This window comes from Tricharina praecox (genome assembly GCF_024521635.1).
Source record: "Tricharina praecox strain CBS 144465 chromosome Unknown BZA05scaffold_10, whole genome shotgun sequence".
Classification (NCBI taxonomy): domain Eukaryota; kingdom Fungi; phylum Ascomycota; class Pezizomycetes; order Pezizales; family Pyronemataceae; genus Tricharina; species Tricharina praecox.
This window is the reverse complement of record NW_026250412.1, coordinates 188-24,249: the sequence shown is the minus strand read 5'-3', so window position 1 is coordinate 24,249 and position 24,062 is coordinate 188. Positions and strand designations below refer to the sequence as shown.

Sequence of the window (24,062 nt, the reverse complement as noted above, 5' to 3'; positions counted from 1 at the left end):
AAAAGTCGATAGGGACGTAAACGATAATCAATGGTAGTTAACTGGTACTGGACGTTAGTGAGTACATACATGGACGAGGCATTCGTACGCGCGCGGGGATTTTACCGAAGACGGTGTGTAACGGCGCAGTTGTACGGCGTGGGAGGGGGAGGTGACCTTTTGCCGGAGTGAACGATGAAGGGCAATAATGCCAATATCGCTAACAGGTGGGTATGCGCAGGAAGAAAAGACACGGGCGGTCGGTATTTAACCTGCTGGATCCATGATCCGGTGGCGAGGTGCTCCATTTCTACCGCGTATTCTGCGTGGACCGAACGCACACTGATTGCGCACAACGGCCAAGTGAGTATGCGCCGGGCGCATCGTGAGTATTTGGCTCATTTTTCGGGGGAGGGGGCGATGACCGTGGCAGTGGCAGTCCAAATGCCAACTTTCTTGGGGGGCACGCGTTTCTTTATATGATTGTATTCGTCTGGAAATACGGGGCTGTATCGGAATAACCCCGCGCGGCCCCCCACAGCTCCACCGGCGCCAATTTACTCTGCCACCCAGTATTGACCCCGCAGCGGCTGAAATATATGTCAAATAGAGCGTTTGCGGTGGATGCGATCGAAACGCTCTAGACTCTAGAGTAAAGTGCTTTGGACACACCCTTATCTATCGCCCCACACAAGCCAACCCCGCTATTCCGACGTTTCGAGGTAACAAGATGGGATCGGGCAGCTGCATCACAACAAATCACGCGGAAATCGAGCGATTCCGAGGATTCCAGATCAATGTTGCTTCTCGCTTTGTTAGAGCGGGCTGGACGGCCGGAGATCCCGGTATACGGGGGAATAGATGAGGCGTTAGAGTGAATGGAGGAAATGATTGGAGAAGGGAGCTATAATGGGAGTTTTTGAAAAAGACTGATGGGCATGTTTTTCGTCTTTCTTTCTGGCTCTCTTTCTATGTGCGGATGGGCCAGGCGGGGAGCAATAGGGAACCCACATCGAGCTCGCGGCCAGCAGTCGGAGATAGTGGGGTGGAACTGGACGTGTGTACAGCCATAATCTGACAAGGTCGAATGCTATGATGATCAGCAAAAACAAAATCGCTGTTAGAGGAAAATCAGGCGGCCGCAGTTAGGGAATTCTCTGCGCTCTTGAGTCTCATCAGGTCGACCGATGGACTCCGTGCCCACTGCCTGTGCGGCACCGCGGCGGGATTCCGAGACCGTAGGGACCTAGACGTCTCCACAATTCCCGAATAGAAAATGTAGTGAATAACTCGCCAGTAGACTTGCCGCGGATAGTTTCTCCCTCCAACTGCTCGCCGCCACGGACACAGCACTGGCAGCACAGCGAATACCCTGCTGGATCTGCCGCAGAGAGCGTCTTCCTCTGCTGCTCTTCTCCACGGATATCCTGCCAGGCCTGGGAATTGTCCGGAAGGACGGAAGACTATTGGGACCCGGCGGCGCCATCCCGTCTGGGGCGAGGATTTGGCCGGACAAGTCGGGCTCCGTCCCAGGTCCAAAAAGCCCGGGGCCCGGAAATATTTAGTGCCGAAGCGGCTGGCTACTACGTGTACGGTGACGGCTATCCGGAAATTTTTGGCCAGTGAAAATTCTGCATCCGATCAGACACGGGAGTGCCCATTTCCAACTGCTTAATTCTCGCCGTGGGGCCAGATCCTTAGCCGTCTATTCCTCGCCGTGCTGCCAAATCTTAGCGTCTTTCCTGCCTGCTAAGCCACAGCGCCACAGCCCAAGGCTAGTACTAGCGCAAAAATATCCGGGCCCGAATGGGGCCCCAGTCGTCCCCCGGCTTGCCCGGAGCCCTATAGTCCTTGATATTCCGGGCCCGACAAATTCCGTCCCGTGCCAGACACAGCCTCGGACGGACGGGACGGACGATTGCCAGGCCTGTATCCTGCTGGTATCGCTGTGGATAGCTCTCAGGCGTCGCTGTGGATACGACGCTCTCATTGCCGTGGTTATCGCGCCGGCCTCGCCGCGAACACCATGTCCCCATAATGCTCCTCGCCGCGAAAGACCTGCTAGACCCGCTGTGTTTACCGCGCTGTCTTCATACCTAGTTCGTTCAACCGCAGAAAGACGTCGCATCAAATCCATTCAAAACACACGACATGACGTTCACTCGCTCGCTCGTTCAATGCAGACAGCTTTGTGGCGGAGCTTGTCCGTCGCGGGGGCACGCAGCACTCTATAAGCATCGAATTAATGTTTTCAGCACGGAAAAAACACGCGCGTGGTCTAGTGGTATAGGCCATGCAATCGACGAGGGGAGTTGAGGGAAAGCTCTGTGTTCAACTCAGGTAATAGACCTTTGCATTCAACTCTTGGTGTTTCCAAGCCACCCACCGGGGGTGGTGACGGTTTTTGTTTTTGTTTTGGGCGGGACGGCGACACTAGTAAGTACTTGGATATCACTCGGTGATATCACGTGACACATCTTACGCTGCCGGCTGTGGAGGCGAGAATCCCTACGATGAACTTCATCATTGAGGGAAGGGAAGAAGGCGAGGAACACAAAGATTTGGGCTCACAGGCACTATTCGGTGTCCTCCGCAGAGAACGCGAGGGCTGAATGTGCTGGGACGCGAGGAGCCGGCAAAACTGACGCACGACCGACAATGTGAGACGAGTGAAGTTAAACCAGATTTCCGTGAAGACCCAACTTTGCACGACCAGAGAATCGTAGATTGAACGTACCATACCGCGCTCCCTCCCTCGACCTACGTGTAATATAGTCGCCGGTGTGGGACGCAGCTGGAACTGACGTCTTGGCACCATTATTCGGCCCTTGGCTGCGGACCTTGGGAGGATTTGTTGCCAAGATGTTGGGACCGGCCGTCGTACCTGAGGCTGCAGGGGGGGGGCTGTTTTTGTTTTGCTCGTCGATTCTGTCTTGTTTTGATCGCTCGTGTTCTTCTTGACGGTTGTACGACAATGAGGCGGCGGCCAAAGTTGGCCGACCTGTTGTATTTAATCCGGGGGAGGGCCTCACTTTTCTATAGGCCGTGTCATGTGTCGTTCATCATCCATCATCACTTTTCTTCAGATCATCTATTCATCACTTGATTTCTTTGCTGCTTGCTTTCTTCAGGCTAGCTCCTCTTTGCTTTCTTCGAGTGTGCCTCTTTTAATATTGGGTCTCTTGACTCGCTTTCACCTTCTCACCTAATTCCTTCTTCCGTGTCACAACTTGTGAACCTCTTTTCTCACCCTTGACCCCACCGCTTTTTTTCTTGTTCAATCATCATTGCATTCGACCTTAATCATGGCATATTATATAACCTTTTCCACCCGGCTGTCCCGGACCGCTGAACGGCCGGGAGCTCGATAACGGTTCTCTATTGCTCTCCGCCTAGCCCTCCCGGCGTAACCCCCCGCGCAACCCTCCTCGCTCAATCATCGCCGCACAATCCTCCCGGCGCTACCACCCTCCTGTCGCAACCACCCTCCCGGCGCAACTTGACCCCACCGCTCTTACCAAAGTCGGCCGTGGGCCCCTCCGGCCCCCTGGTCCCTCGCTGGTAGACTACCAGCCCAATCGGCAAAATCAATTATGGCCGATCGAGGCGGCATGGAATCGTAGCCAGAGTTTTAGCGATGGCTATCCAATTAGGCTGACACGTGGTGAACAGCGAAGTCAGCATCATCGGACATCAATCGTGACTGAGCGTCAACGGTGAGGATCGGCTCCGTCGAGAGTATGACGAGGACGAAGAGGACGACGCAGGGCCTGGGCTTCGACGATGAAGACGACGAGGACAGTGAGAACGGTGAGGATAGTGACGAGTATGACGAGGACGAAGAGGACGAAGAGGACGACGGTGATGCATAGTTATTATTGGGAGCTTAAATTTTACGGGGACGTTGACCCAGTGTTTTTTTGTTTGGACGAGGTTGATCCAGTTTTTTTTGTCTGGACGAGGTTGATCCAGTTTTTTCTTGGGGGACGTGGATGATCCAGTTTTTTATTTTTGTCTGGACGAGGGAGGATATGAGGCAGCAGCGATTCGAGAGGCAGCGCTTCGAGAGGATGAAGGACGCTGCATGAGAAGGAAGTACCAGCAGGAGCATGAGGGTGGGTTACCAGATATCCCAGATGATCGTACCCCACTCCGCTGCTCAACATGCAAAGGCATAGGCCATTATGCCTCTACGTGCAGAAAGGCGCATTCATAGGCATTGTTACTCTTCGGGGAGTCCTAGGTTGTATGGTCTAGTAATGCTGCAAATGACAATCAATTGATGTTCTCTCTCTTGTATTATTTACTGACACTGCTGCGCTTAATGTGGGCTATGTATCCTCGTCCCCCCAAAGAATAATCAATCAACCTCGACCCCCCAAAAAACCAATGAATCATCCTCATCCCCGTAAAAGTTAAGCTCCCTAATTACTAGCTATGCATTATTATTACCATCTTCCTGGCTATTAATACTCCTCATCGTCATCGTCATTGTCCCCACAGTCCTCGTCGTCTTTGTAGTCGAAGCCCAGCCCCTGCGCCGGATCAGGCCCGACCCCCATGCTCTCAATCTCCTCCCTCGATCTCGGGGAGAAATCTTTCATGATCACATCCGCCTGATGAACTATCGACCTGGCTCTGGCCCTCTCCAGGTCAAACTCTGCCTTCAACTCCTGCAGCTTCCTGATCCACCCGCTGGAATCGGTTGGGAGAGGTACGGGTGTCCGGCGAGGAGTCGAAGACTGCCGGGGCCCGGAGAAGACCTTTCGCTGGCTGGGCGTGCGCTGGCGGCGGGAGGTAGGTGCGGGAAGTCACCATCCGCGTGTAAGAGGGTGTGGGCTTCGGACGCCGAGCGGGTGCGGGTGCGGGTGACGGCGGAATTTCGGACCTCCGCCTCGTTGCATCCAGCCCCCCCTTGAAGGCATCCATGCCAGGGCCACCCTGCTGTCCCGCCAGCTTCTCCTTTCGCTGGAACTTCGAATCGCCATCGTACGTAAATCGTACTCGTCGATTATCCGGCTCTACCAGAGAGCTCGTGGAGTCGGAGCTGCTCCGTCCCCGTTTCCTCGACAGACTGAAGTCGGACTCGGACCCCAAGCCCAATCTCGGTGGGAGGATAACGGGCATTGCTCTCAATACGACGCCTCCATTGGGTGCTAGCGCGGGCGGGGAAGGTGTAACACTCTTTCCTCTTCTGCGGTCATCGATGGTTTCGGTCGCTGCATCCACGGATCTGGCATGCGATCTCGAGCTCTGTCTCGTGCTGGGAGACACCACCTTCTTCCTCTGTATGTCCAATCTTCCTTCCTTGTCCTTCGTTATCACCTATTCCATTTGAGGTTTCTCCTGGACGTTCTTCGTTGCAGCATTCTTCATCCTCTCGAAGCGCTGCCGCATCATACCCTCAACCTTCGCGTTGAGTCTCTCTCGAAAAACATTGAGTCTCGTCTTATACGGATCCAAGCTCCGCCTGCGTTGAGCTCGCACCATCTTCTCGGACCGCTTCTTCTGCTTCTCAACCTTCTCGTTGAGTCTGGCCCTGAAGTCATTGAGTCCTGTCTTATGCAAATCCAAGCTATGCCAGCGTGCAAGACGTCCCACCAGCTCTTCCGAGCGGCACCGCCTCTGAGTTTCAATATTCTTATCGAATGTCAGCTGAAATACATCCGTGCCAGGGTTGCGTTCACGTACCAGGAGCGTCTCGGATAGCCGTCTGATCGACTCCCTCATGGGCTTCACGGGCTTCACGTCCTCTGTCTCGCTCTTCTCCTCCGGCTCGCTCTTCTCCTCCGTCTCCCTCTTCTCCTCCGTCTCCTGCAAATCGTTCGATTCCTTCGACTGTATCGCGATGGTCAGATCAGTGGCTGTGGATGGACCAAGTGGGGCATCGTTTACCTTCTCGGATTTCTGCCACCCCTGCTTGTCAAACCTCATGTCGAGCCTCTCCCTGAGGGCACCGAGCCTCGTCTTAAAGCCGTCCATTTCACGGTTCCCTTCGCGTCCCACCATCCCCCCGGACCACCGCCGCCTCTGTGTTTCAATCGGAATGTTGAAACCCTGCTTCAATGCACCCGTGCTAGGGCTGCGCCCGCGTGCATCCAGCTTCTCGGAGAGTAGTGATATCCTCTCCTTGAGCTCCTTCAAGTCCGTCGTCTCCTTGGACCCCTTCTTCTCGGTCTCCATCTTCTCGGTCGATTCATTTGACTCCTTGGAGTCCTTCGTCTCCTTCGGTTCATTGCACTCCTTGGAATCCTTGGTCTGCTTCAACTACGTCGAAACATTCATCTCGGTGGCTGGGCAGGAGTGATTTGGGCATCGTTCGTCAATCGCACCCTTCGACTACTCGGGCCTTCAGGAGATGGTGTGTTCAAGTGTGTGTCTATAGCAGTGTTCTTCGCGTCGGAGCTGCCGCGTCTCCGTGTCTTCAACCGAAGGGTGTCAGATCCCGATCCCGATCCCATACCATATCTCGGCAAGGGAATGGCAGCGGGCTTAGTCTTCGGTAGGACGACGTTATTAGTTACTGACGCGAGTGGGGATCGCGTAGCAGCTTTGGGTTATTTCTCGCTGGTGTTTCCGCTGTCGGAACCGCGTTTACTCATCTCCATGCTGCATCTTTGAGTTCCTCCACAGCAGTGGAAAAGACGAACTGGGCAGACGGATCCTAGAGACTGATCAGGAAGATGCAGCAAGTGAGGTGTTGGAGTAGGAGCTAAGGGAGCGGGAACAGAGAGTGGAGCTGCAGGATGGCCGGGTGTGGTATGTTGCTAGCAGGTACTCTTTCCTAGCAGGTTTTTCTCACGAAGGTTTACTGCATAGGTTTTAACGAGGCTAGCGAGGATAAAGCACATATTTTCTTTTTTTAATTTGTTTGTCTTCTTGCTGCTGATCTCCCTTCATTGTATGGAACACAGCAAGAGGGTGAAGTGTCATAATCTCACGAACTTCTGTATACCGCGTCACTTCCGCGGACCAGGTCATGTACCATCACTCGCTATGTTGAGACACTTCAGTTACCTGTTCTTACACGGAGGTGCCGAGCGGCGGCGTGGGCCTCCATCCGAAACATTCCCGAGCCTTTCTGTATATATACCTTTCTTTCTGCCGTGTCTGATACTTAATACACTATGTCGCGATACCACTTTTCTTGACAACAGGGCTGGAGTAGAGGCCGAGTGACAGCCGGTGTTTAGTCGTGTCCACGTGAAGTCACATCGCTCAACGCTAGACATCACCTCATCGCGCAAGCAGCTTGAAGATCGTCGGTAATCAGCGGAATTACCGGAGATCATGTACTCTGCCTCTTCGCCTGTTCGAGGACCATCTGGGAACCCGCGATGTCAACCATCCGGCCACGCCATCGTATCCGCTCTCGCCTATCATGCGACAGCCGTTCACCGGTTTCACTCATCATATGTAGCCTAGCCGTCACCGTCACCGTCCCACGATCCGTACTCATCACCGCCAGTATCATCGCCGTCCCATAAACTGTCCGCATCACCGTCTTTGTTCTTTGTCCATTCATTGATAGCATGCGACCTATCCAGATTATGGCAATATCACCCTGTTCAGCCCCCCCCCCCGTTTTCACACCACTGTCCAACTCAGCTTCCACTGAGCGGCCCGAGGTGGCTTTCCCTGCCCTCCGCCGTGGCCTTTCCCGAAAGTAGTTGAGCTCACCAAGCAGAGACAGAGCTAAAGTACTTGGTCAAAAGTTTTTGTACGGGGGCCGTTTTACACCAAAAATGCCCATTTTCAAGCAACCAAAACCCACCCTTCACGTGGCGGAAAAAAATCGAGTCTTTCATAGAAGCTTTAGAATCGCAAGATGCATCACATATAAGAATTCGGACGGCTTTTGCTTCGGATTGGTGGCGCATGGGTTGGTGTTGTGCACGGGTTGGAGAATGATTTCAGATTTTGTATGGGGCCCCCTTGTACAATTATTGCGCGAAAACCAGTTTCACCACCAACTTTTCTCCCATACGGCATTACTCAACCATAACCAGTTAGAATTATGTGCCGATTTTAATCGAGGTTCTCTACCTGATTTAGAAGACCTTCTAGTGGTCCACATATTTTTATACTACCTTATGGTTGCTGTATATCTGGCGAACAATGATCTGCCTCCGTGAAAGGGAAATCCACCAAGCCACCCTACTTCGCTTACAATGATCAGCCTAGCGGGCTGGAAGTCTCATTGAAGCTTTATTAGTATATATTCATGATATATGGCAATTATTACTACTTCATAATGTGTAGTTGTTGTGTTAGAGAGACATATGTCTGTGGTGTGGTGGCGCTGTTGAGGAGGTGTACAAAAACTTTTGACCTGGTACTTTACGAACAGGCAACAATCGTTCCCTCTCACCACGTCCGTCTCCACCGTTCGCCCCGCACCCGCGCCCCCCGTACACTCATCCCCCGTACCCGCACCCGCGCCCTCCGGGCCCTCGAATCTTGCCACCTCCGCCGCACGTCTCTAGTCAGCTATTCTACATCGCCTGACTCCTCAATTTCCGCACCGTCCTCCTCCTCCTCCTCGAGTCGCGTCAGCTCCGCTCTCTCTTCCAGGGTCTGGGTTCTGTATTGGCACTAGCCGCTACGGGAATTGGGACGGTTCGTCGTGCATTGGAGATACTGGCGGTGAGGCAGTTTCCTGTCTTGAGTTGGTAGAATCTCAAGGCAAGGTGCTTGGGGGACATCCCTGGATTTGGGTCAGCGGTCTCTAGCCAGATTTCCGGCTGTACCGATACTTCTTGTGAATGACTTTTCGGTCCGCCCATGCCTTGGCTTCCTTCCACCTGGCTTCCGAGCTGACACGCTTCAGATAGGCAAGTGATGGGGCTACCCAAGTCATATAGCCTGTCACTCGTTGACGTCCTCCCAGCCAAAAAAAAAACGGTAAATGTGCAAAGTGTAGCACAGAGAGCACCCCTTCACCTTCCCACCCAGGATATCTATTCGGCTTATGTGTCCGTGTCTGTCTAGGTCGCTTTCCAAACCTAAATCAGCTAGTAGTGGAGCGGCTTCGTGAACTACTATCTCTCACCAGCCACACCCGCTGGCTTCGCGCCAGATTCAGTCAACAATAGTACGCAGAAGAATCATTTGTTATTATTCCACACAAACAGCCGTAAGCAGCCATTGCCATTGAAAACGCCCTCAGACACACCTTGATACACAGCCGCGTCGTGATTCGCCGTATATAGTGTGGCACTGTGGCACCGTCTACACGATATCACTCGACACAGCCGACGGTTTATCCGGGCGGATATGTTCACTGATCACTAATCAACCATCCTCGGAGCAAGTATCGAGCTGGAGTACCACCTTTGGTATACATTATCGGTTTGACAAGGGACCGAACAACTGGAGCACTCCGCCGCGAGACCCATCGCCGACCCACCCCGGCGGCGTGTGAGCACGTGTAGCGCTGACAAGGACGCTCACCATCCGCGCAGCTCACCTCACCTCGCCTCACCATCCTTACTCCCGAAGGAGCCGCCGACTCCCCGCATGCATCTCACGTCACAGGGTGCCAGACTGGCAGACCATCACACGTTCACCGTCCCACAGAACATCTCACCCACTCCACCGACCCACCGACCCACCTAGGACGCACGCACGCACGCATACCGATACCGATGAGCCGAGTCCCATACATACGCTCTCGTTATATAAGGCGTTGACGTGATCTGATCCGGATCCGGCGGGTGGGCGGGCGGCGGATTCTTCCGCACCGCTGCAGTCGATGCGTGATGATCAGATCTACCGCGCACCGACTGCACGCCTGCTATCCGCTTGCATCCCCGTCCTACGGGAGGGGGATACAAACGAGACGGACTCGATCGAATGGTGTCAAGGAGCCAGTATGATCGAGTGCTACTGCACGGCACCCACAGATCGGTCTAGCAGCGACGCTCGGGGGCTATACATATCTGTCTGGCTTATCGCGCGCGCGGGTTGGTTGGAGTACCTACTAGTAGTTACGGGATATCACTCGGCGTTGGAATCGAATGCCAACGCCTGGCGGAAAAAAAAGAAAAAAGGTTCGGCTCGAGTCCACAGTGGATGGAGAAGTGGAGCGTGTATCTCCACTGTGGTTTAGATAATACCGGTGGATGGGGCCGGAAGCGATTAACGATGGAACGAAAAACAAAAACAAAAACAAAAGGCCGTCGTTTCAACGGTACTACCTATTACGTGCGACGCTTTGGATATCTCCCAGTTCTCCACGATCCGCATGCAGCGTTATCGTTATCGCTCCTCTCCCAGGCCCCAGGCCCCACTGCCCCAGCACGTACTTACGTTTCTGTCCCGCCTCCTCCCTCGTGTCCTCCTGCCTACTCCTCGTCCTTCTCCGCAGGATGTGTGTGCCAGCATCACCCGACACCCACCACCGAAACATCCCCCTCCCCAACGCCAACGCCAACCCCCGACCCCATCTCGCATCTCCGCGATTTCAGCCCACCTGCCTGCCTGCCTGCCCTGCCCTGCCCTGCCATGCACTCTACCCATCACGCAGGGCTCCACGCCTAGCCTCTAGGAGGATATAAGCATAACCTCCCTCCCCCTCCCTCATGCGTAACTATGCGTATGCGTATGGGTATGCTTTCCTCCCCGGATCTGCCGTGCAGTAACTACTCTAGGTACTCTATACCGGCCCCCCGGGAGACCCCCGGGGCGCGCGCGGTAGAGGTAGGTAGGTGGATGCGGAGTTGCGAAGGTGCGAAGGTGCGGAGGGTGCGGAGAGTGCGGAGGTTTAAACGGCGCTGATGTAAACGCCCCAACCCAACAATACACAACCCAACCCAAGAGCAATGCAAATGCAACAGCAAGGCAACAGCAATGCGGGCGGGATCGTGGGATCGGGCGAGGAAGTCGGAGAATTCCAAACGGCGTTTATGCGTAAGTACACACATACACATTCTCCGTTGGCGGGTGGCTGTGGACGAGGTGGGGAACGGATGCCGCAGATACATAAACACCTATACATACTGTTAGATACGAGGAGGTATGTATCGTCATGACCCTCATGTACCTACATATCATACATATCATACATGGCGTATATCGCCCGCATCCGCATCAACCTCCTCGAAGTAACCAACCCCGCGAAGTGACAAACACCCCACTACATGCGAGCCCTCGATGCGCGAGAACATTTTACCGACTGGGCTCTGTGCTCAGCCTCCAGGTAGTCGGAGAAGTCGGAGAAGTCGGAGTGTCGGAGAAGTCTTTGGAAACACTCCTCTGGAGTCTGGATAACTTACCCCGCCATTAGCTCGATTCCTACCCCTTCACCTACCCCTCCTCCAGCTCCCGCCAGCCAGCCAGCCATCACCTAACCGCCTAGGTACCTGCCATCGCCATGACCGGCGGTGTCCGGCGTCCGTCCGCCCACGGTAGGTAGGGAGGGACTGGCGTGATCTCCTCGCCCCACTGCACTGGGTCTCAACTGAGCCCATAATTATGGCTGCATGTATGTAGAGCACACAGCAATCTTGCCTGTAGCAAGCCGTACTATCAGATGAACCGCCCACTTTCCACCGCCCGCTGTTATCCATTATCCAGTGCACACTGCAAACGCCGCGTCCCTCGTCCCCCGTCCCTGCCTTCCCTCCAGAGAGTCTGAGTCCATATCTCTCCAGAGTCGAGAGTCCAGAGTCCAGAGTCGAACTATTGCTTCGAGTTTCGACGGCTCGGAGCCCGCTACAGCGACAGCCACAGTAGCCAACCACGCCCAACCTCCAAGCTCCAACGTCCAAACTCCAACCGGCATCATCGCCGGCGCGCGCGCGGCAAGAGCACAACGAAACGAAACGAAGCATAAAGGAAAACAAAAGAAAACAAAAGAAAACAAAAGAAAGAAACAAAAACAAAAGAAAGAACAAAAAAGAAAAATAATTGTAGTTATTGCCAGTGTCCACCACTCTGCCGCCTCGCTAAGAACATTCCCTTTCCCGTGCGCGGCCGTGGTCGTGGACATGGTCGTGGACATGGTCGTGGTCGTGGACATGGTCGTGGTCGTGGACATGGTCGTGGTCGTGGACATGGTAGTTAGTTCTCGTGGGCGGTGGTGGTGATGGTGGTACTCGATTTGTGTACTCGACGTGCAAAAACGAAGCCTTAAGTGGTGACCACATCTATTACACTTTACGGGCAGCTAGTCCTAGAACAGGGATATGAGTGACATCGCGTGCGATTCTGTGTGAAGAACCACATCCTTGGAACTTCGGCGAAACGAGTGTGGTCACGACTTACTTTTCACATGTACAGACAGTCGCACACTCGCACTCGCACTCCCTCCGCCCACCCCGCCCCGGTACTTACTTCTCACTTCTTCCTTACTCGAGCGGTGGTGGTGGTGGTGGTGGTGGTCACGACTCTGGGGTCTGCTGGTCTGATCTCAGCCTCCTAGCGTGACGTGCCCCCTCCCAGTTCCCATCCCCTCCCAGTCCCCATCCCAAGTGCGGGGTAACCTCCCCCCTCCCACGCCCAGCCACCCGCGCAGCTCGCTCCTTCCAAGTTCCAACACCCCAAGTGGCAAGCACAGAGTTGTTCCCAAGAACTGCCATCACCAGCACCACCACCACCACCACCATAAAACTCACAACACCGAACAGGTCATTCAGGCACGGGTACCGTAGCCCAGACAAGGTGGGGGCCATTCGCGCCCACGCCCACGTGCACCCTTCCCTTCCTTTCCCCTCCCCTCTCCTCTCCTCTCCCCCTCTTTCTGCCCACCACCGGCTCCCCCCACCCCATCCCGGGAGTCGGGGAGTCCTCACCATCATTATCACGTCACGTCATCAGCTGTAACCACCACCACCACGATCAGAGACCAGAAATTATAGGTAACACCCTTCATTCAACTTAACTTGACTCCACGCGTCCGCCGCCACCACCACCACTACCACCACCACCACCGGCAGGCACACAAAAGAAAACACATTTGCAAACAATATCATACGTGACTCTCATACAGTATAATATAACCAATTTCAGCCCCATTTCAGCATCAGTTGAGTTCAGTGAAAAATAAAAAAAAGTGATAAGAAACAGAGAAACAAGCGAGTCATCACGCGCACTGGCACGGGGGCGGGCAGACAGGCAGGTATAATGTAGGAGAGTTTCAACGCGAACGAAAAGCAAAGCACAGTAAATGTAGCGAAATAGCAATCAATATCAAAATAAAAAACCCCATCGCCTAGCCAGCCCCCCAACCCCAACCCCAACCCTCATCATCATCGTCGTCTTCGGTCATCATCTTCATCTTCATCTTCAGTTCGTCAGTAGTGTAGTATGGTAGTATAGTATGGTATGGTATGGTAAGGTGGTCATGCAAGTAAAGTAAAGTCAAAGCAGAATAAAGTCATCAAAAATGAGCAATAAGCACACAACCAAAGGATAAGCAAGCAAGCAAGCATGCGCAACGCGTCGTCAACCTCATCAACACCCCTAGAAAACTCCAAAACCCAAACACAGAAACAAAAGAAAACCCAGGCCCCAAGATCAAAACGGAACGCAAAATCGACAGACGCGGCAAGAAACACTCTAGTTGCAATGATGGACGCGACACGTAAAAGGCGCATCGCGCCGGCCGCGATTCACGGGCCCCAGGTTTCGCCCCTCGTAAAGACCGGCGCCTGGAAGCCGTACGGGACCTGCGAGCCGGCCGTGCGACGGCTAGAACCGGTAGTGGTGCTGGCGCGACTGAGCTGCGGACTCGGCATTGTGAACGGCGGCTCCGACATCTTTGGCGAGGGGTGCGGGTGGTAGTGGACGCTGTGGTGTCTGATCGGGGGCTGTCTCGGGCTCGAGTGGCTGGAGTGGCTCCCGGCGTGGCTACCCGCGTAGTTCGAGGGCATGGGCATGCCGAAGGGATTCGGCGGCACGCCGCTGGACGTGACGAAGAACGTGCTGCCGCCCGCGAGACCGGAGCCGGCTGCTTTGACGAAGAAGTCGGGCGGCAGTGGGGGGCCTTCGGAACTCGTTACTGGCTCGGCGTGCTGCATGTCGGGGGAACCGCCGGTGCCAGACGATGACGTTTTCCGTCGTCCGTCGATCGGCGTGGTCGTCGTTTCACCATCCTCCTGAACGTATACGATGAATTTCTTCCAGCCGGGAGTGCTTTGCGCCGATGGATCGCGAGGGTGGACGGTAGATCTTCAGAAGAAAAAATGTCAGCTTTCGACTCAAAAAAGGTCATCTCGGTGTGTGCGTTGCGATGCGATGGAATGGGATGGGAAATGAGCGGGGTGAAAGTAACGGTAGTGCTCACCCGTCCGCTTTCGGGACCGTTGGGCTGGGGTTTGGGTTCAAGTTTGATGAGACGTGCTTCTTCTCGAAGGTGAATGATGGAGTGGTGTCGTTGTGGTTAGGGGAGGGACTGGAATACCCTGAATCGCACGAAGCCTGCTGGTCCCTCTGCAGGCGTGAATTTTGTTTCTCCAAACTGGGACTTGACACACTATGTCGGCGTCTAACCTGAGGATATCCGGGCCCACCAACATGTGGAGGCGTCCCGTAGAAGGCAGACGTGGTCGGCACCGATCCGCTAAACATCGGCGGCTTCGTGGCGAACGGCGGCGTGGTCGCAAACTCGTCACGCGATACGGACGAGGATCCGCGGCGGCGTCCCATTGGGGATGCCGACACCTTTCGCGGTCGGTTGGCTGGAATCTCGGTCGGCCGACCGGACCGTTCCGAATGATCCGAATGCTGTTCCTTCGCCGCCTGCCGTGCCTTCCGTTGTTCCGACTTTTCCCTGGCGATGCGCTCCGCCTGTTCCATCCGTAACCGTTCCGCCTGCACTTGCTGCTGTCGGATCTGCTCCATCGTGGCGCGTGTCTGCGTCTTGACGTAAGGGTCTTCCTCGTGACTGTTGCTGCGCTGTGTCCGCGGTGATCCCGGTCCGGCCTGAGCCTCGCGTAGTCTCCTCCGAACGGCCTCGAGCTTGGCGTCCTCGGCCGCCCTCGTCTCCTCGTAGCCGGGTCGCACCGCCGGTTTCTCCGTATCTGTCTCGGACGGAGGACCTCTCGGCTCGGACTGCGGGGGCGAGGGGCGCGACGATGGTTGCGGTGGAGGAGGAGGTGCGGGACGCGGGACGTGTTGTTGTTGTTGCTGCTGCTGCTGCTGTTGATGTTGCTGAGACGGGGGAGGGCGTTCGTACGACGATTTTCTCGCAGGCGGGGGATCATCGGCGGAAGCGTATCGATTCGCAGTACTAGAACCGTGAGCGTGTCTCGACGACGACGAGCTGTGCTTCTGCTGCTGCTGCTGTTGCTGTTGCTCTTCCTTGTGACGTTGTTCACGCTCGTAGTGCGCACGTTCCGACGCCCTCATCGCCTCCTCGGCCATTTCCTCGGCCTTTCTGAACCGTCGCTGATACGACTGCCTCTCCTCCCGATCCTTGGCGTCGAAGGTTGCTTCCTCCCGCGACCGCCGGTGCTCGTCGTCGTGCCGTCTCCTCCGTCGCTCCTTCTTGGCTCCGTCGTCTCCACCACCGGAAGCGGGATTAGCCGAGGTCGATGGCGTCGGTTTCGCACCGTTGGAGCCCCCGTTGGCCGCCGCCGCCTGTGCCGCAGCCGGACCCTTCCTCGCCAACTCCTCGTCGTACTTGCGTCTCCGGCGGGGATCGATGAGTAGTTCGTAGGCCTCCTGCACTTTCTGGAACTGCGTGGCTTTCTCGGCTCGCTGGGCCTCGTCGCGGACCTTGTCGGGGTGACATTGCAGCATTAGTTTCTTGTATGCGGATCGAAGCGCGGCGGGCGCGGCGTCGTGTGGAACTCCGAGGGCCGCATAAGGATCGAGTGCTGAGCCGACCGCCATGATGGGTGGGATTTATCGAAGGGGGGTTTGGATGTGGTGGTGTTGTCGAGGGGGGTGATGGTTGTTGTGGGTTGGGATGCTAGAGAATCGCAGGCCAGCGTGGCGATGTAGCGTCGTGGGACTATGTCGGATATAGCGTAAGAGAGAGAGAGAGAGAGTGTGTGTGTGTATGTGTGTGTGTGTGTGTGTGTGTGTGTGTGAGTGAGAAGTGAGAAGTGAGAAAAGCTGATCGATCTCTTCACCCGCGAAAAGTAAGAAGTCTCCAAGTATTATTGCCGGTCCTTTCTTGGGAGGAGCGGGGGGGAGGGGTAGGGGGGAAATAAAATTATCGACGACTTTCTTCGGAAGGGGAAGTCGGTGGTGGTGGTGGTTGCTAATCGATCAAATTGGCGATGACGGGCGAATCGAGGAGAGTCGAATGTGAGACTGAGAGAGAGAGAGATAGAGAGGGAGAGAGAGAGAGAGAGCGAGCGAGAGAGCGAGTGGGGGGGCGCAGTGCAAGCAAGCAAGCAAAAGCAAATGCTGACAGTAACAATATGCGAGACTGACGGGGGGTCGGACAGCGAACAATGACGAAGAAGACCACGACGTTGTTGATGATGTGCGAGGGATTCTTGAGCGAAAGAGAAAGAGAGACAAAAAAATATAGGGAGAATGTATGCAAGAATCAAGAGTGGGAAGAGCGAGTATGAGACGTAAGAGTTTGATGATACTGTGTGTTGTGTGGTTGGGTGCCGAAGGAACGAGGGCAAGACAGGGCGGACCACACAGATGAATCGAATATATCGAAGGAAAATATGATGTAGAGCGAGAAGGAGAAGTATGTACTGTAGTTGGTGGTGCTGGTGGTGGTGGTTGGCGGTGGTGGTTGGCGGTTGGTTGGTTGGTTGGCTGGCTGGATGCTGGCTGGCTGGATTCCACAGGTACTTGCCGTTGTGTGTGTGCGTTCGAGGCAGCTAAGAGGACGAAAGACCAGTCAACGGCAGGAATACGGGGGCAATCAATTCGTCGATGTCGCTACTGCTGTTGGAGGTCGACGATGAGGAGTCGGAGGCGGCGGAGGATGAAGACGAGGAGGAGGCTGATTGCTCGGTTTCCCTGACTGGCCTCTGTATGTACTATAAAGTGGACGGGGAGGGTTGTGATTGCCGGTGCAGCAATGAGGAGGATGAGGAGTAACTAGTACGGTGTTGTGGCTTGTGACTAAGTGGCTCCCAGAACCCTGAGGGAATCGTGGTGAATCCCGGATGGACGGACAAGCCGACGACGTTGAAGAAGAAGGAGACGAGGGCGAAAAGATTGAAATAGGTATACTCGGTCGGTACGATCAAGGTACGCTTCGAAGCAGGGAAATCAAAAATATGTACGTAAATGCCAACAGTCGATCGAGATGTCGCCGGGAGGCCGAACTGCTATGTACTGTATAGCACGGTCTGTGTCCGGAGAGGGAGAGCGGACTTTGTTCGTTCGGCGAAGAGGCTGATCGGACTCGGAGGTGTTGGTGGGATACAACGATAGAAGGCAAGTGGGGAAAATTATTGCGAGCCCGAGGGCGGGGAGCTGAGCGGTTTCGCAAGCTAATGCAACCGCCGTCTTTACACAGACAATCTATGTCTGCAGGTTATGTATGTTGTTTGGTTTGGGTTTGGTGGTGATGGCGATGGCGGAAGTGGTGGTAGTAGTGGTGGTGGTCGAGGTCAACGCCTGTGTGTGATGCTTCGATGGCCGGACGAAGGAGAGAAGGATGGAGGGGGGGAGGGAGAGGACTTTGAGATGATACTGTACTCGAGTGGGGGGCAGTATGTAGGTGGGAGGGTGTAACAGCGTAGGTGCTTCTGCCGTGACGTCCGTTTCCTCGCGTTTTGCTTGTTTAATGTGCAGGATCAGGAGGAGAGAATGGGAGGCGGAGGAGGAGGGGTGATGATGCTGGCGATGGCGATGGGGGGAGGGGGGTGTGGGTGAAGGTGAAGGTGGTGTGTGTAATGTGTATAGTTATCGATATCTCCCGTGTGGACTGGAACGATGGCGGGGAAGGCAGCTCGCAGATTTGTGGGCTGGGGGGAACAAGCAAGCACCCCGGGCCTGGTAGAGTACCGTACGGCGGCCGGTAGAACTTTAGAGGACAAGCGTGACGGGGGTGAGGGGCGGACTGGCAGGCAGGCAGGCAGAGGGAGGGTAAACGAGGCCACGCCCATCTACATATCTGCCTATCTACACACCTACCGAAGAAAAGCAAAGGAGGAGGAGGAGAATATTCTCATTCGAGATGGGATATGCGGTGTGGTTGGGCTGGATTGGATTGGAGTTGGTGCGGTAAGAAGGCAGGTGCGTACCTTGGGTACGGCTGCTCTAGAGTCCGGCAGGTGCACTGTGCTTCTGCCGCAGCGGATGCGTGGGAGCTGGTTCGAGAGGACAAAGAAAGGGAGACGCAGAACATCGCCATCTCTACGGCCAGTGTCTTTTCGACGGTACTGGCTAAAAACGACGAACCTCTGGTTGTCTGTCTATCCGGAAAGCACAAGGTATCCAAGTATCCAGGTAACGACTAGGTAGTGGTGCGGCGGCATCGGCGGCGAATGATTCAGCGTGGCCTGTCTGAGGAACCTGACGGTTGCGAATGATTGGCTCGGGCTGTTCGGCAGGGGTGAGGGGAGAGGAGAAGGGAGGTGCCATCGAGGCAACGAGGCGACGAGGTATGATAGTTATGTCCGCCTCGTGTCCGGAAACTACTTGCATAATTACCTCGATTCATCAATACCTCAATAGATGAGGCTGGATAGGTATTTGGGTACGCCTCAAGTATAGGTAGTAGTACTCGGAGTATGTATGGTACTCGTGTGTACATAGATTGTCACCAACCCAACTTGCGCGTCCAAGTACCGGTATGTACTTTTGTACTCCAAATACATACGGGTCACCAGAGGGCCATTATTATTCCCATCCTACCTATGCTCCTATCCAGCTAGATACGATCCACCCAGGTCCCAGGACCCAAGCCACAGGTATTTTATTAGTACCGTAGAGCCGGTTGGCTTTAAGAAGGCTGGCGGCGTCGTCCGTCCAGACTCCCGACTCCCGGCACTTGTCCCCCCTGAGCCCTCCTGACTCCAGATATCGGATATCGGGGATTGCTGAGTGAATCTACCAGTATGTGGGTACATACCCAAGCAGCCATCCGCGGCACCACGCTCCTCGCTCGTCGTTGACGTCTCCCCGTCCCGTCCGGATCCCGTCCGGATCGCGTCCGGATCCACGCTGCCTTTCGTCATTGACGCCGATCCCCCCAACCCATGATCCCCGACCGCTGAGCCATGGATGGCCGAGCCATATGGAGCGATGATGATGATGGTGATGGTGATGATTATGATGATGCTGATGCTGATGCGGATGATGATTGTGGTGATTATCTTATACCCGCCCCGCCTCGCCCCGCCCCGCCTCGCCCCGCCCTTCTAATCGGTGTTCCGCCCCACCCCGCCCTACCCCTGAGTCCTCGCCCCTCCTCCTCCACCGGAGAACTAAAACGCACCGGCCAAAAACGTACGCGCGTGTATAGTACTGTGGTACTGTGCCACGGAACACACATACACAGGAGCGATATCTTCTTCTTTTCCGCCTGTTCCTCCGCTTCTTCTTCTTCTTTCCCGGTCCTTCCATGCCTTCCTGCAGTGCGACCGACCGACCGACCGACCGACAGGACGACAGGACGACAGCCGGATCGAATGGCCCTTCCCGCTTCCCCCTAGCACCAATGCACCATATGTACCTACGGTAACTACGGTCTCCATCAAAGAACGAATAAGTACCGGTAACTACTCCATGCGGACTCCAGCCAACGCACCCAGGGGCCAGCTCCTGGTACCCGGCTTCTACTTGGTACATCTGTAATTCTACATAAATTCCCCCTCGATAGTCGAACCTGCATAGGTAGCTGGATCATATCTGGCCGGATCATAGCATGATCACGTACCTATGAAAACAAAAAGTACGGACTTATGTATGGAATCCACAGCGACCGCGATATATCGCCCGAAAGGGCCACTACATTCGATTTCATCTATGCCCCGAGACGGAGCATTAACTACCCGCTAACCAATAGTCAACACTCCCGGATTGGGGTCATTACTCTACCCTCACGCTTCCCAAGCGCTGCGTGATCGGTAGAGTACACCGCCTGCCAACCAGTGCCAGCCAGTGGTGGCGGCCGCGATGTTCACAAATCAAATGTGATCGGATTTTTCGAGAGAGTCGAGAGCGATGTGATGTTTCGACTCTTCGAGGGCATGGGACGTCGGTCTTCGACGCTTCGATCTTTGAGATGCAGGCTTCGAGATTTAATCCTTATCCCGTCCTTATCCCGCCCTTTTTCTTGCCTGCCGTATGGGTAACTATCTGCCTACTGTGACAGTATGACCCCCGCGCCGCTCGATCGAACCCAGTTCAAAGTTCAAACATCAGTCTCGTGGACGCTGGACGCAGCGGACGCGGCGGTGGGCTGTCGACTGTTTATTGTTCACTGCCCACTGCCCAGTTCGGTCTGGTTAAGAGTAGAGTAAGAAACGAGATGAAGCAGTACCTCGAGATGTCCATGGTTGTCACTGGCGGTGGTGGTGGCGAAGAGAAACTGCAGTCAGTGTGTGGGGCGATACCGTAGTACTTACCGCCACTGCCACTGCCACTGCTACTGCCACTGCTACCACGACTACCGCAACTACCGCCACTCTGTATCACCGCTTCCATCCATCAAGCAGGTCAAGCCGCGTCCGCGCCCGCGCTTTGTCTTGTCTTGTCTCAACTCTGTGTCCTTCAAGTTCACAGCATAGGGCTGTCGGAGGTAAAAGTTCCCGAATAAGCAGTCCGTCAGACGCCCCCGTGCTCTCAGCCGTGCATATCCTCCATCCATCTCCTGCTTCTTCCCTTCTTTCTTCTTTCATTCATTCTTTCTTTGTCCAACCCACCCAAGCCCACATCCAGAGTTGAACAACGCGGGGAAGCCCTGGACCCCGCAGCTTGAATCCCGCAGCCTGAATTCTGAACAAAGTGAGGCTGAAGATAAGTAGCACGTCCAATCCCCATCCATGATCCATCCCTGCCGCGGTGCCACATAACGGGAGTAACCACTTGCAGCGGCGCGTTGAGATTCCATCTGAGGCGCAACGCACATGCCGAGAATCTGATTGCAGGGCAGGGATTGGTGCTGGGAGGGAGGGGGGAGATCTCATGTCAACAGCGGGGGACGGGTGGGTTTATGTGCTTACTATACTTATCATAGATTACCGAACAAAAAAGCTGTTGCTGTTGCTGTTATAAAGTGGGGAGACTGGACAAACTGAACAGCGACGTTTGTTTGTTCTCCGCACTGCCACTCGGCCCTGCATAGGATTGCCGCCGTGTGTGGATAGCTTTCGTGGACGGTCGGCTTTCGTGAACGGCTGGCTTTGGTGAACGAACGCCTCTTGTGGACGGGCGTGAACGGGTCAAGTGAAGTGCAAGTTACGCCTCCAGCCACCGCCTCCGCACCCGCCTCCCGCCTCCAACCTCCGCCTCGAGCCCCACGCCCGCCGCCCGCCGCCCGGGCATCGGAACGCGTCACCGAGCCAGCCGGACGGAGCACCAAAGCGACGTGGTACTGTACGTAACCATCCCGGCCACCACGGAGGCAGGTAGTATGTATCACATGTGCGCAGCGCAGGGTAACGAACGATTCTCCATACAATCTGTCGAGTCCTTGTCGAGCTCGGCCATGACGGTGGATACATACGGTACCTCCGCGTGACCTGGAGTAGGTACCGGTAACCAGACTGCCCCGACGATGAGAGCAGACACAGGCAGACAGCTCGTCGACTCGCGTAGATATCTAGATGCAGGGCAGGTGCTCCTGCTGCTCCTGCTGTAGGCACGGTATGTAGGTTCAGTTGCAGATGCAGTTTCAAGTAACTACCTACCGTAACTACCGTAACTACCGTACGTATTGTACCTGCGCAGACGTCAACCCGGCTGGCTGGAGGACCACCCGTGACCCGCCCGCCTACCCGCCCGCCCGCCTGACAGCGTTGCAGATGAGATGCTCATCGCTTTCCCGCGAGTCGAGGAACGGGGGGTTTTGCCGGGAGCCAGCAGGCTCGATCAATCTGGCGGGGTACGTAGCTCTATCGTAGCTGTATGTACAGCTGGCTGGCTGGTTGTACCTATGTAGATACATACATAGCTGGGCTGGCTCGCTGGCTGGCGTGGTCTTGCTGGTGATAACTATGCTGCGGTGGTACCATAGTAGTGGGGTTGGCGATGGCGATGGCGATGGCAATGGCGAGGGCATCTATCACGCCCCACCACTGGTTCGCCGCCACCACTACCACCACCACCACCACCACTACCACCACCACTACTACCACCACCGGCATCGGTTGCAGACCAGATCTACCTAGAGTACTGCCTATACATATTAGGTATTATTATCGAGCAGGTGACAACCTGCTCCTCCTCCGCATCCTCCTCCGAGTTGGGCACCCAGCCCAGATAGATATCCCCCGAACCCAGGGACCAAGGAACTACTTACCTCATGACGACCATATTCCGAACGGGCAACAGAACTGTCACAGCATGGCCGAATGGTTGAATGTCCGAATGCGGCAGGCTGCAACGACCAACCCTGCGGATGGGGATTACCACATCCGCCCGCTGCGCAGCTGCCAAGCGTACTCTGGTACAGGGGGGGTGGTGAATGATGGAGATGGATACGTGTGAGCTGCGTGGGAGCCCTATTTGGGGGTGTTTTGCCTCGGCTGCGTGGTCGTCGATTGGGATAGCTTACTTACATACGGTACAAGCAGGTGTCAGCCACAGAACGCCACAGTTGAGGTGGCGGATGCCGGTGGATGATGCTGGATGATCGTGGATGATCATGGACGACGCTGGACCACGCGCGCTGGATGGGGCTATCCCCCTTCCTTCTGTTTGTTTTGCTTCTTTCTGCCTCTTTGCTGTGGCAACCAGTACAGGAGGAGGAAGAGGAGGAGGAGAGCGGTGGCATTGCATGCAGTAGTAAACCCACTAACCAAGTCTGTAGGTAGTCGATCCGTCCAATCGTTAACTCCTCAGCCCGACGGCGTCTTTTTTTCCACCGCGCAGGCAGCCAGTCGCTCGTTCCACGACGCCATCCATCCATCCATCCATCATGAACAGCTCTTGCCGGAATCTAGTTATGTATTGCACATACATAGAGTCCATCCCCCCCGGCGCTTGATCACTCCCATCCCCTTTTCCGAGTCCGACTCGGACTCGGGATCGAACACCACCATCCGGCACAGCGCGTCGACGCCGGCTGTTGGCACTTTCACGTGACCGGATCCTGGCCCCCGTTTCTAGCATAGCGTGGTACTAGTACTTCCGTACCCCGCTCCCCTCCCCGCCTCGCGAGTCTCGGAGCCCGAACGGCGAAGATGGCTAACCAACCTCATCGGATAGCTGATAACTGCCTTCCCCAGCTTTTCTTTTCTCCTTCCGCGTGTTTCTCGCTCCTGAGTCCTGTCGCTTTTTCTCACCCTCTTTTTCTCGCCGTTGTTGTCGTTCCGTTGCGGCAATTCGACTCGACCGTGTCGGTATATAGAGTACTCTACCCATCTAGCGCTGGCTTGCGTGGAGTGTGGAGCGTGGAGCGGAGCGGAGTGGTGTGGAGTGGAGTGGAGTGTGGATTACCAGGATGATGATGGCTGCTGGTAGTGGTGGTGTCGGTGGTGGAGGCAGCCCACATGGCGGCAGCTGATTCGTCGGCCGTCGCACCACCACCACCACCCACAGAAAGCATTAACGATTCCAAACGCGACTGACTGGGCTGATTTCCTGTGCTTTCTGTGCTTTCCAGGAGAAGGAGAAGGAGAAGGAAGTGCCCCATCCATCCATCATATCTATCGCGATGGCCGTGGAGATGGCAAGGAAATAAATTAAATCTGCACCTGGAGACTGGAGTCTCCGGAGTCGGTGGAGGTCTCACGGTGCGCTCCCATTCGCGAACTGGCTTCGTTCGTTCGCCTGCACGCTAACTACGCGCTGCGCTGCCCCAAGGAAAGAAGAAGGGGAAAAAAAGTCCTCATGCTATCGAACACCCGGCGTTTGAACAGAACAGAACGCAAACTCGGTTCCAGTTCCAGCAGATGCCATGCCATGCCATCCTGAGTCCTTCCTTCAACCTTCAACCTTCAAACGCGGTACGACACACCACCCACCCCGGAGGAGACGGCTTCTTCCCG

General features: G+C 55.3%; 5 protein-coding genes across 5 annotated transcripts; 1 reads left to right on the top strand and 4 right to left on the bottom strand.

Annotated features, from left to right (window-relative positions):
* Nucleotides 1-4,445: 4,445 nt before the first annotated feature.
* On the bottom strand, nucleotides 4,446-6,162 carry BZA05DRAFT_418110 (uncharacterized protein; the record flags this gene model as incomplete). Its single annotated transcript, XM_051485498.1, has 4 exons — nucleotides 4,446-4,763; nucleotides 4,795-5,282; nucleotides 5,382-5,538; nucleotides 5,671-6,162. 4 exons carry the CDS (start codon nucleotides 6,160-6,162, stop codon nucleotides 4,446-4,448), a joined length of 1,455 nt encoding a protein of 484 aa, XP_051339892.1.
* Nucleotides 6,163-13,198: 7,036 nt separating this feature from the next.
* On the bottom strand, nucleotides 13,199-15,823 carry BZA05DRAFT_24577 (uncharacterized protein). Its single transcript, XM_051479962.1, has 3 exons — nucleotides 15,464-15,823; nucleotides 14,384-15,369; nucleotides 13,199-14,151 (listed from the first exon to the last, which is right to left on the bottom strand). The coding sequence occupies exons 2-3, from the start codon at nucleotides 15,343-15,345 to the stop codon at nucleotides 13,593-13,595; spliced, it is 1,521 nt and encodes a 506-aa protein (XP_051339890.1). The 5' UTR covers nucleotides 15,346-15,369; nucleotides 15,464-15,823; the 3' UTR covers nucleotides 13,199-13,592.
* On the bottom strand, nucleotides 15,598-15,816 carry BZA05DRAFT_336887 (DnaJ domain-containing protein; the record flags this gene model as incomplete). Its single annotated transcript, XM_051480831.1, has 1 exon — nucleotides 15,598-15,816. A coding segment is annotated over one exon (219 nt), but the record flags the coding sequence as incomplete, so codon positions are not given.
* Nucleotides 15,824-18,762: 2,939 nt separating the features above from the next.
* Nucleotides 18,763-19,698, bottom strand: BZA05DRAFT_418108 (uncharacterized protein; the record flags this gene model as incomplete). Its single annotated transcript, XM_051485497.1, has 4 exons — nucleotides 18,763-18,947; nucleotides 18,980-19,268; nucleotides 19,405-19,558; nucleotides 19,658-19,698. 4 exons carry the CDS (start codon nucleotides 19,696-19,698, stop codon nucleotides 18,763-18,765), a joined length of 669 nt encoding a protein of 222 aa, XP_051339889.1.
* A 2,164-nt stretch (nucleotides 19,699-21,862) lies between these two features.
* On the top strand, nucleotides 21,863-22,731 carry BZA05DRAFT_24530 (uncharacterized protein). The gene has a single exon (XM_051479953.1). The coding sequence runs from the start codon at nucleotides 22,102-22,104 to the stop codon at nucleotides 22,558-22,560; it is 459 nt and encodes a 152-aa protein (XP_051339888.1). The 5' UTR covers nucleotides 21,863-22,101; the 3' UTR covers nucleotides 22,561-22,731.
* The last annotated feature ends 1,331 nt before the right edge of the window (nucleotides 22,732-24,062 follow it).

Excerpts from the sequence above, each read along its gene's own strand:
- BZA05DRAFT_24577 (XM_051479962.1), bottom strand. The coding sequence starts at position 15,345 with ATGGCCGAGGAGGCGATGAGGGCGTCGGAACGTGCGCACTACGAGCGT. Across the intron at positions 14,152-14,383 it reads CAGGCTTCGTGCGATTCAGG|ATCTACCGTCCACCCTCGCG; the intron begins GTATTCCAGTCC and ends TTTCTTCTGAAG.
- BZA05DRAFT_24530 (XM_051479953.1), top strand. The coding sequence starts at position 22,102 with ATGGCGATGGCGATGGCAATGGCGAGGGCATCTATCACGCCCCACCAC.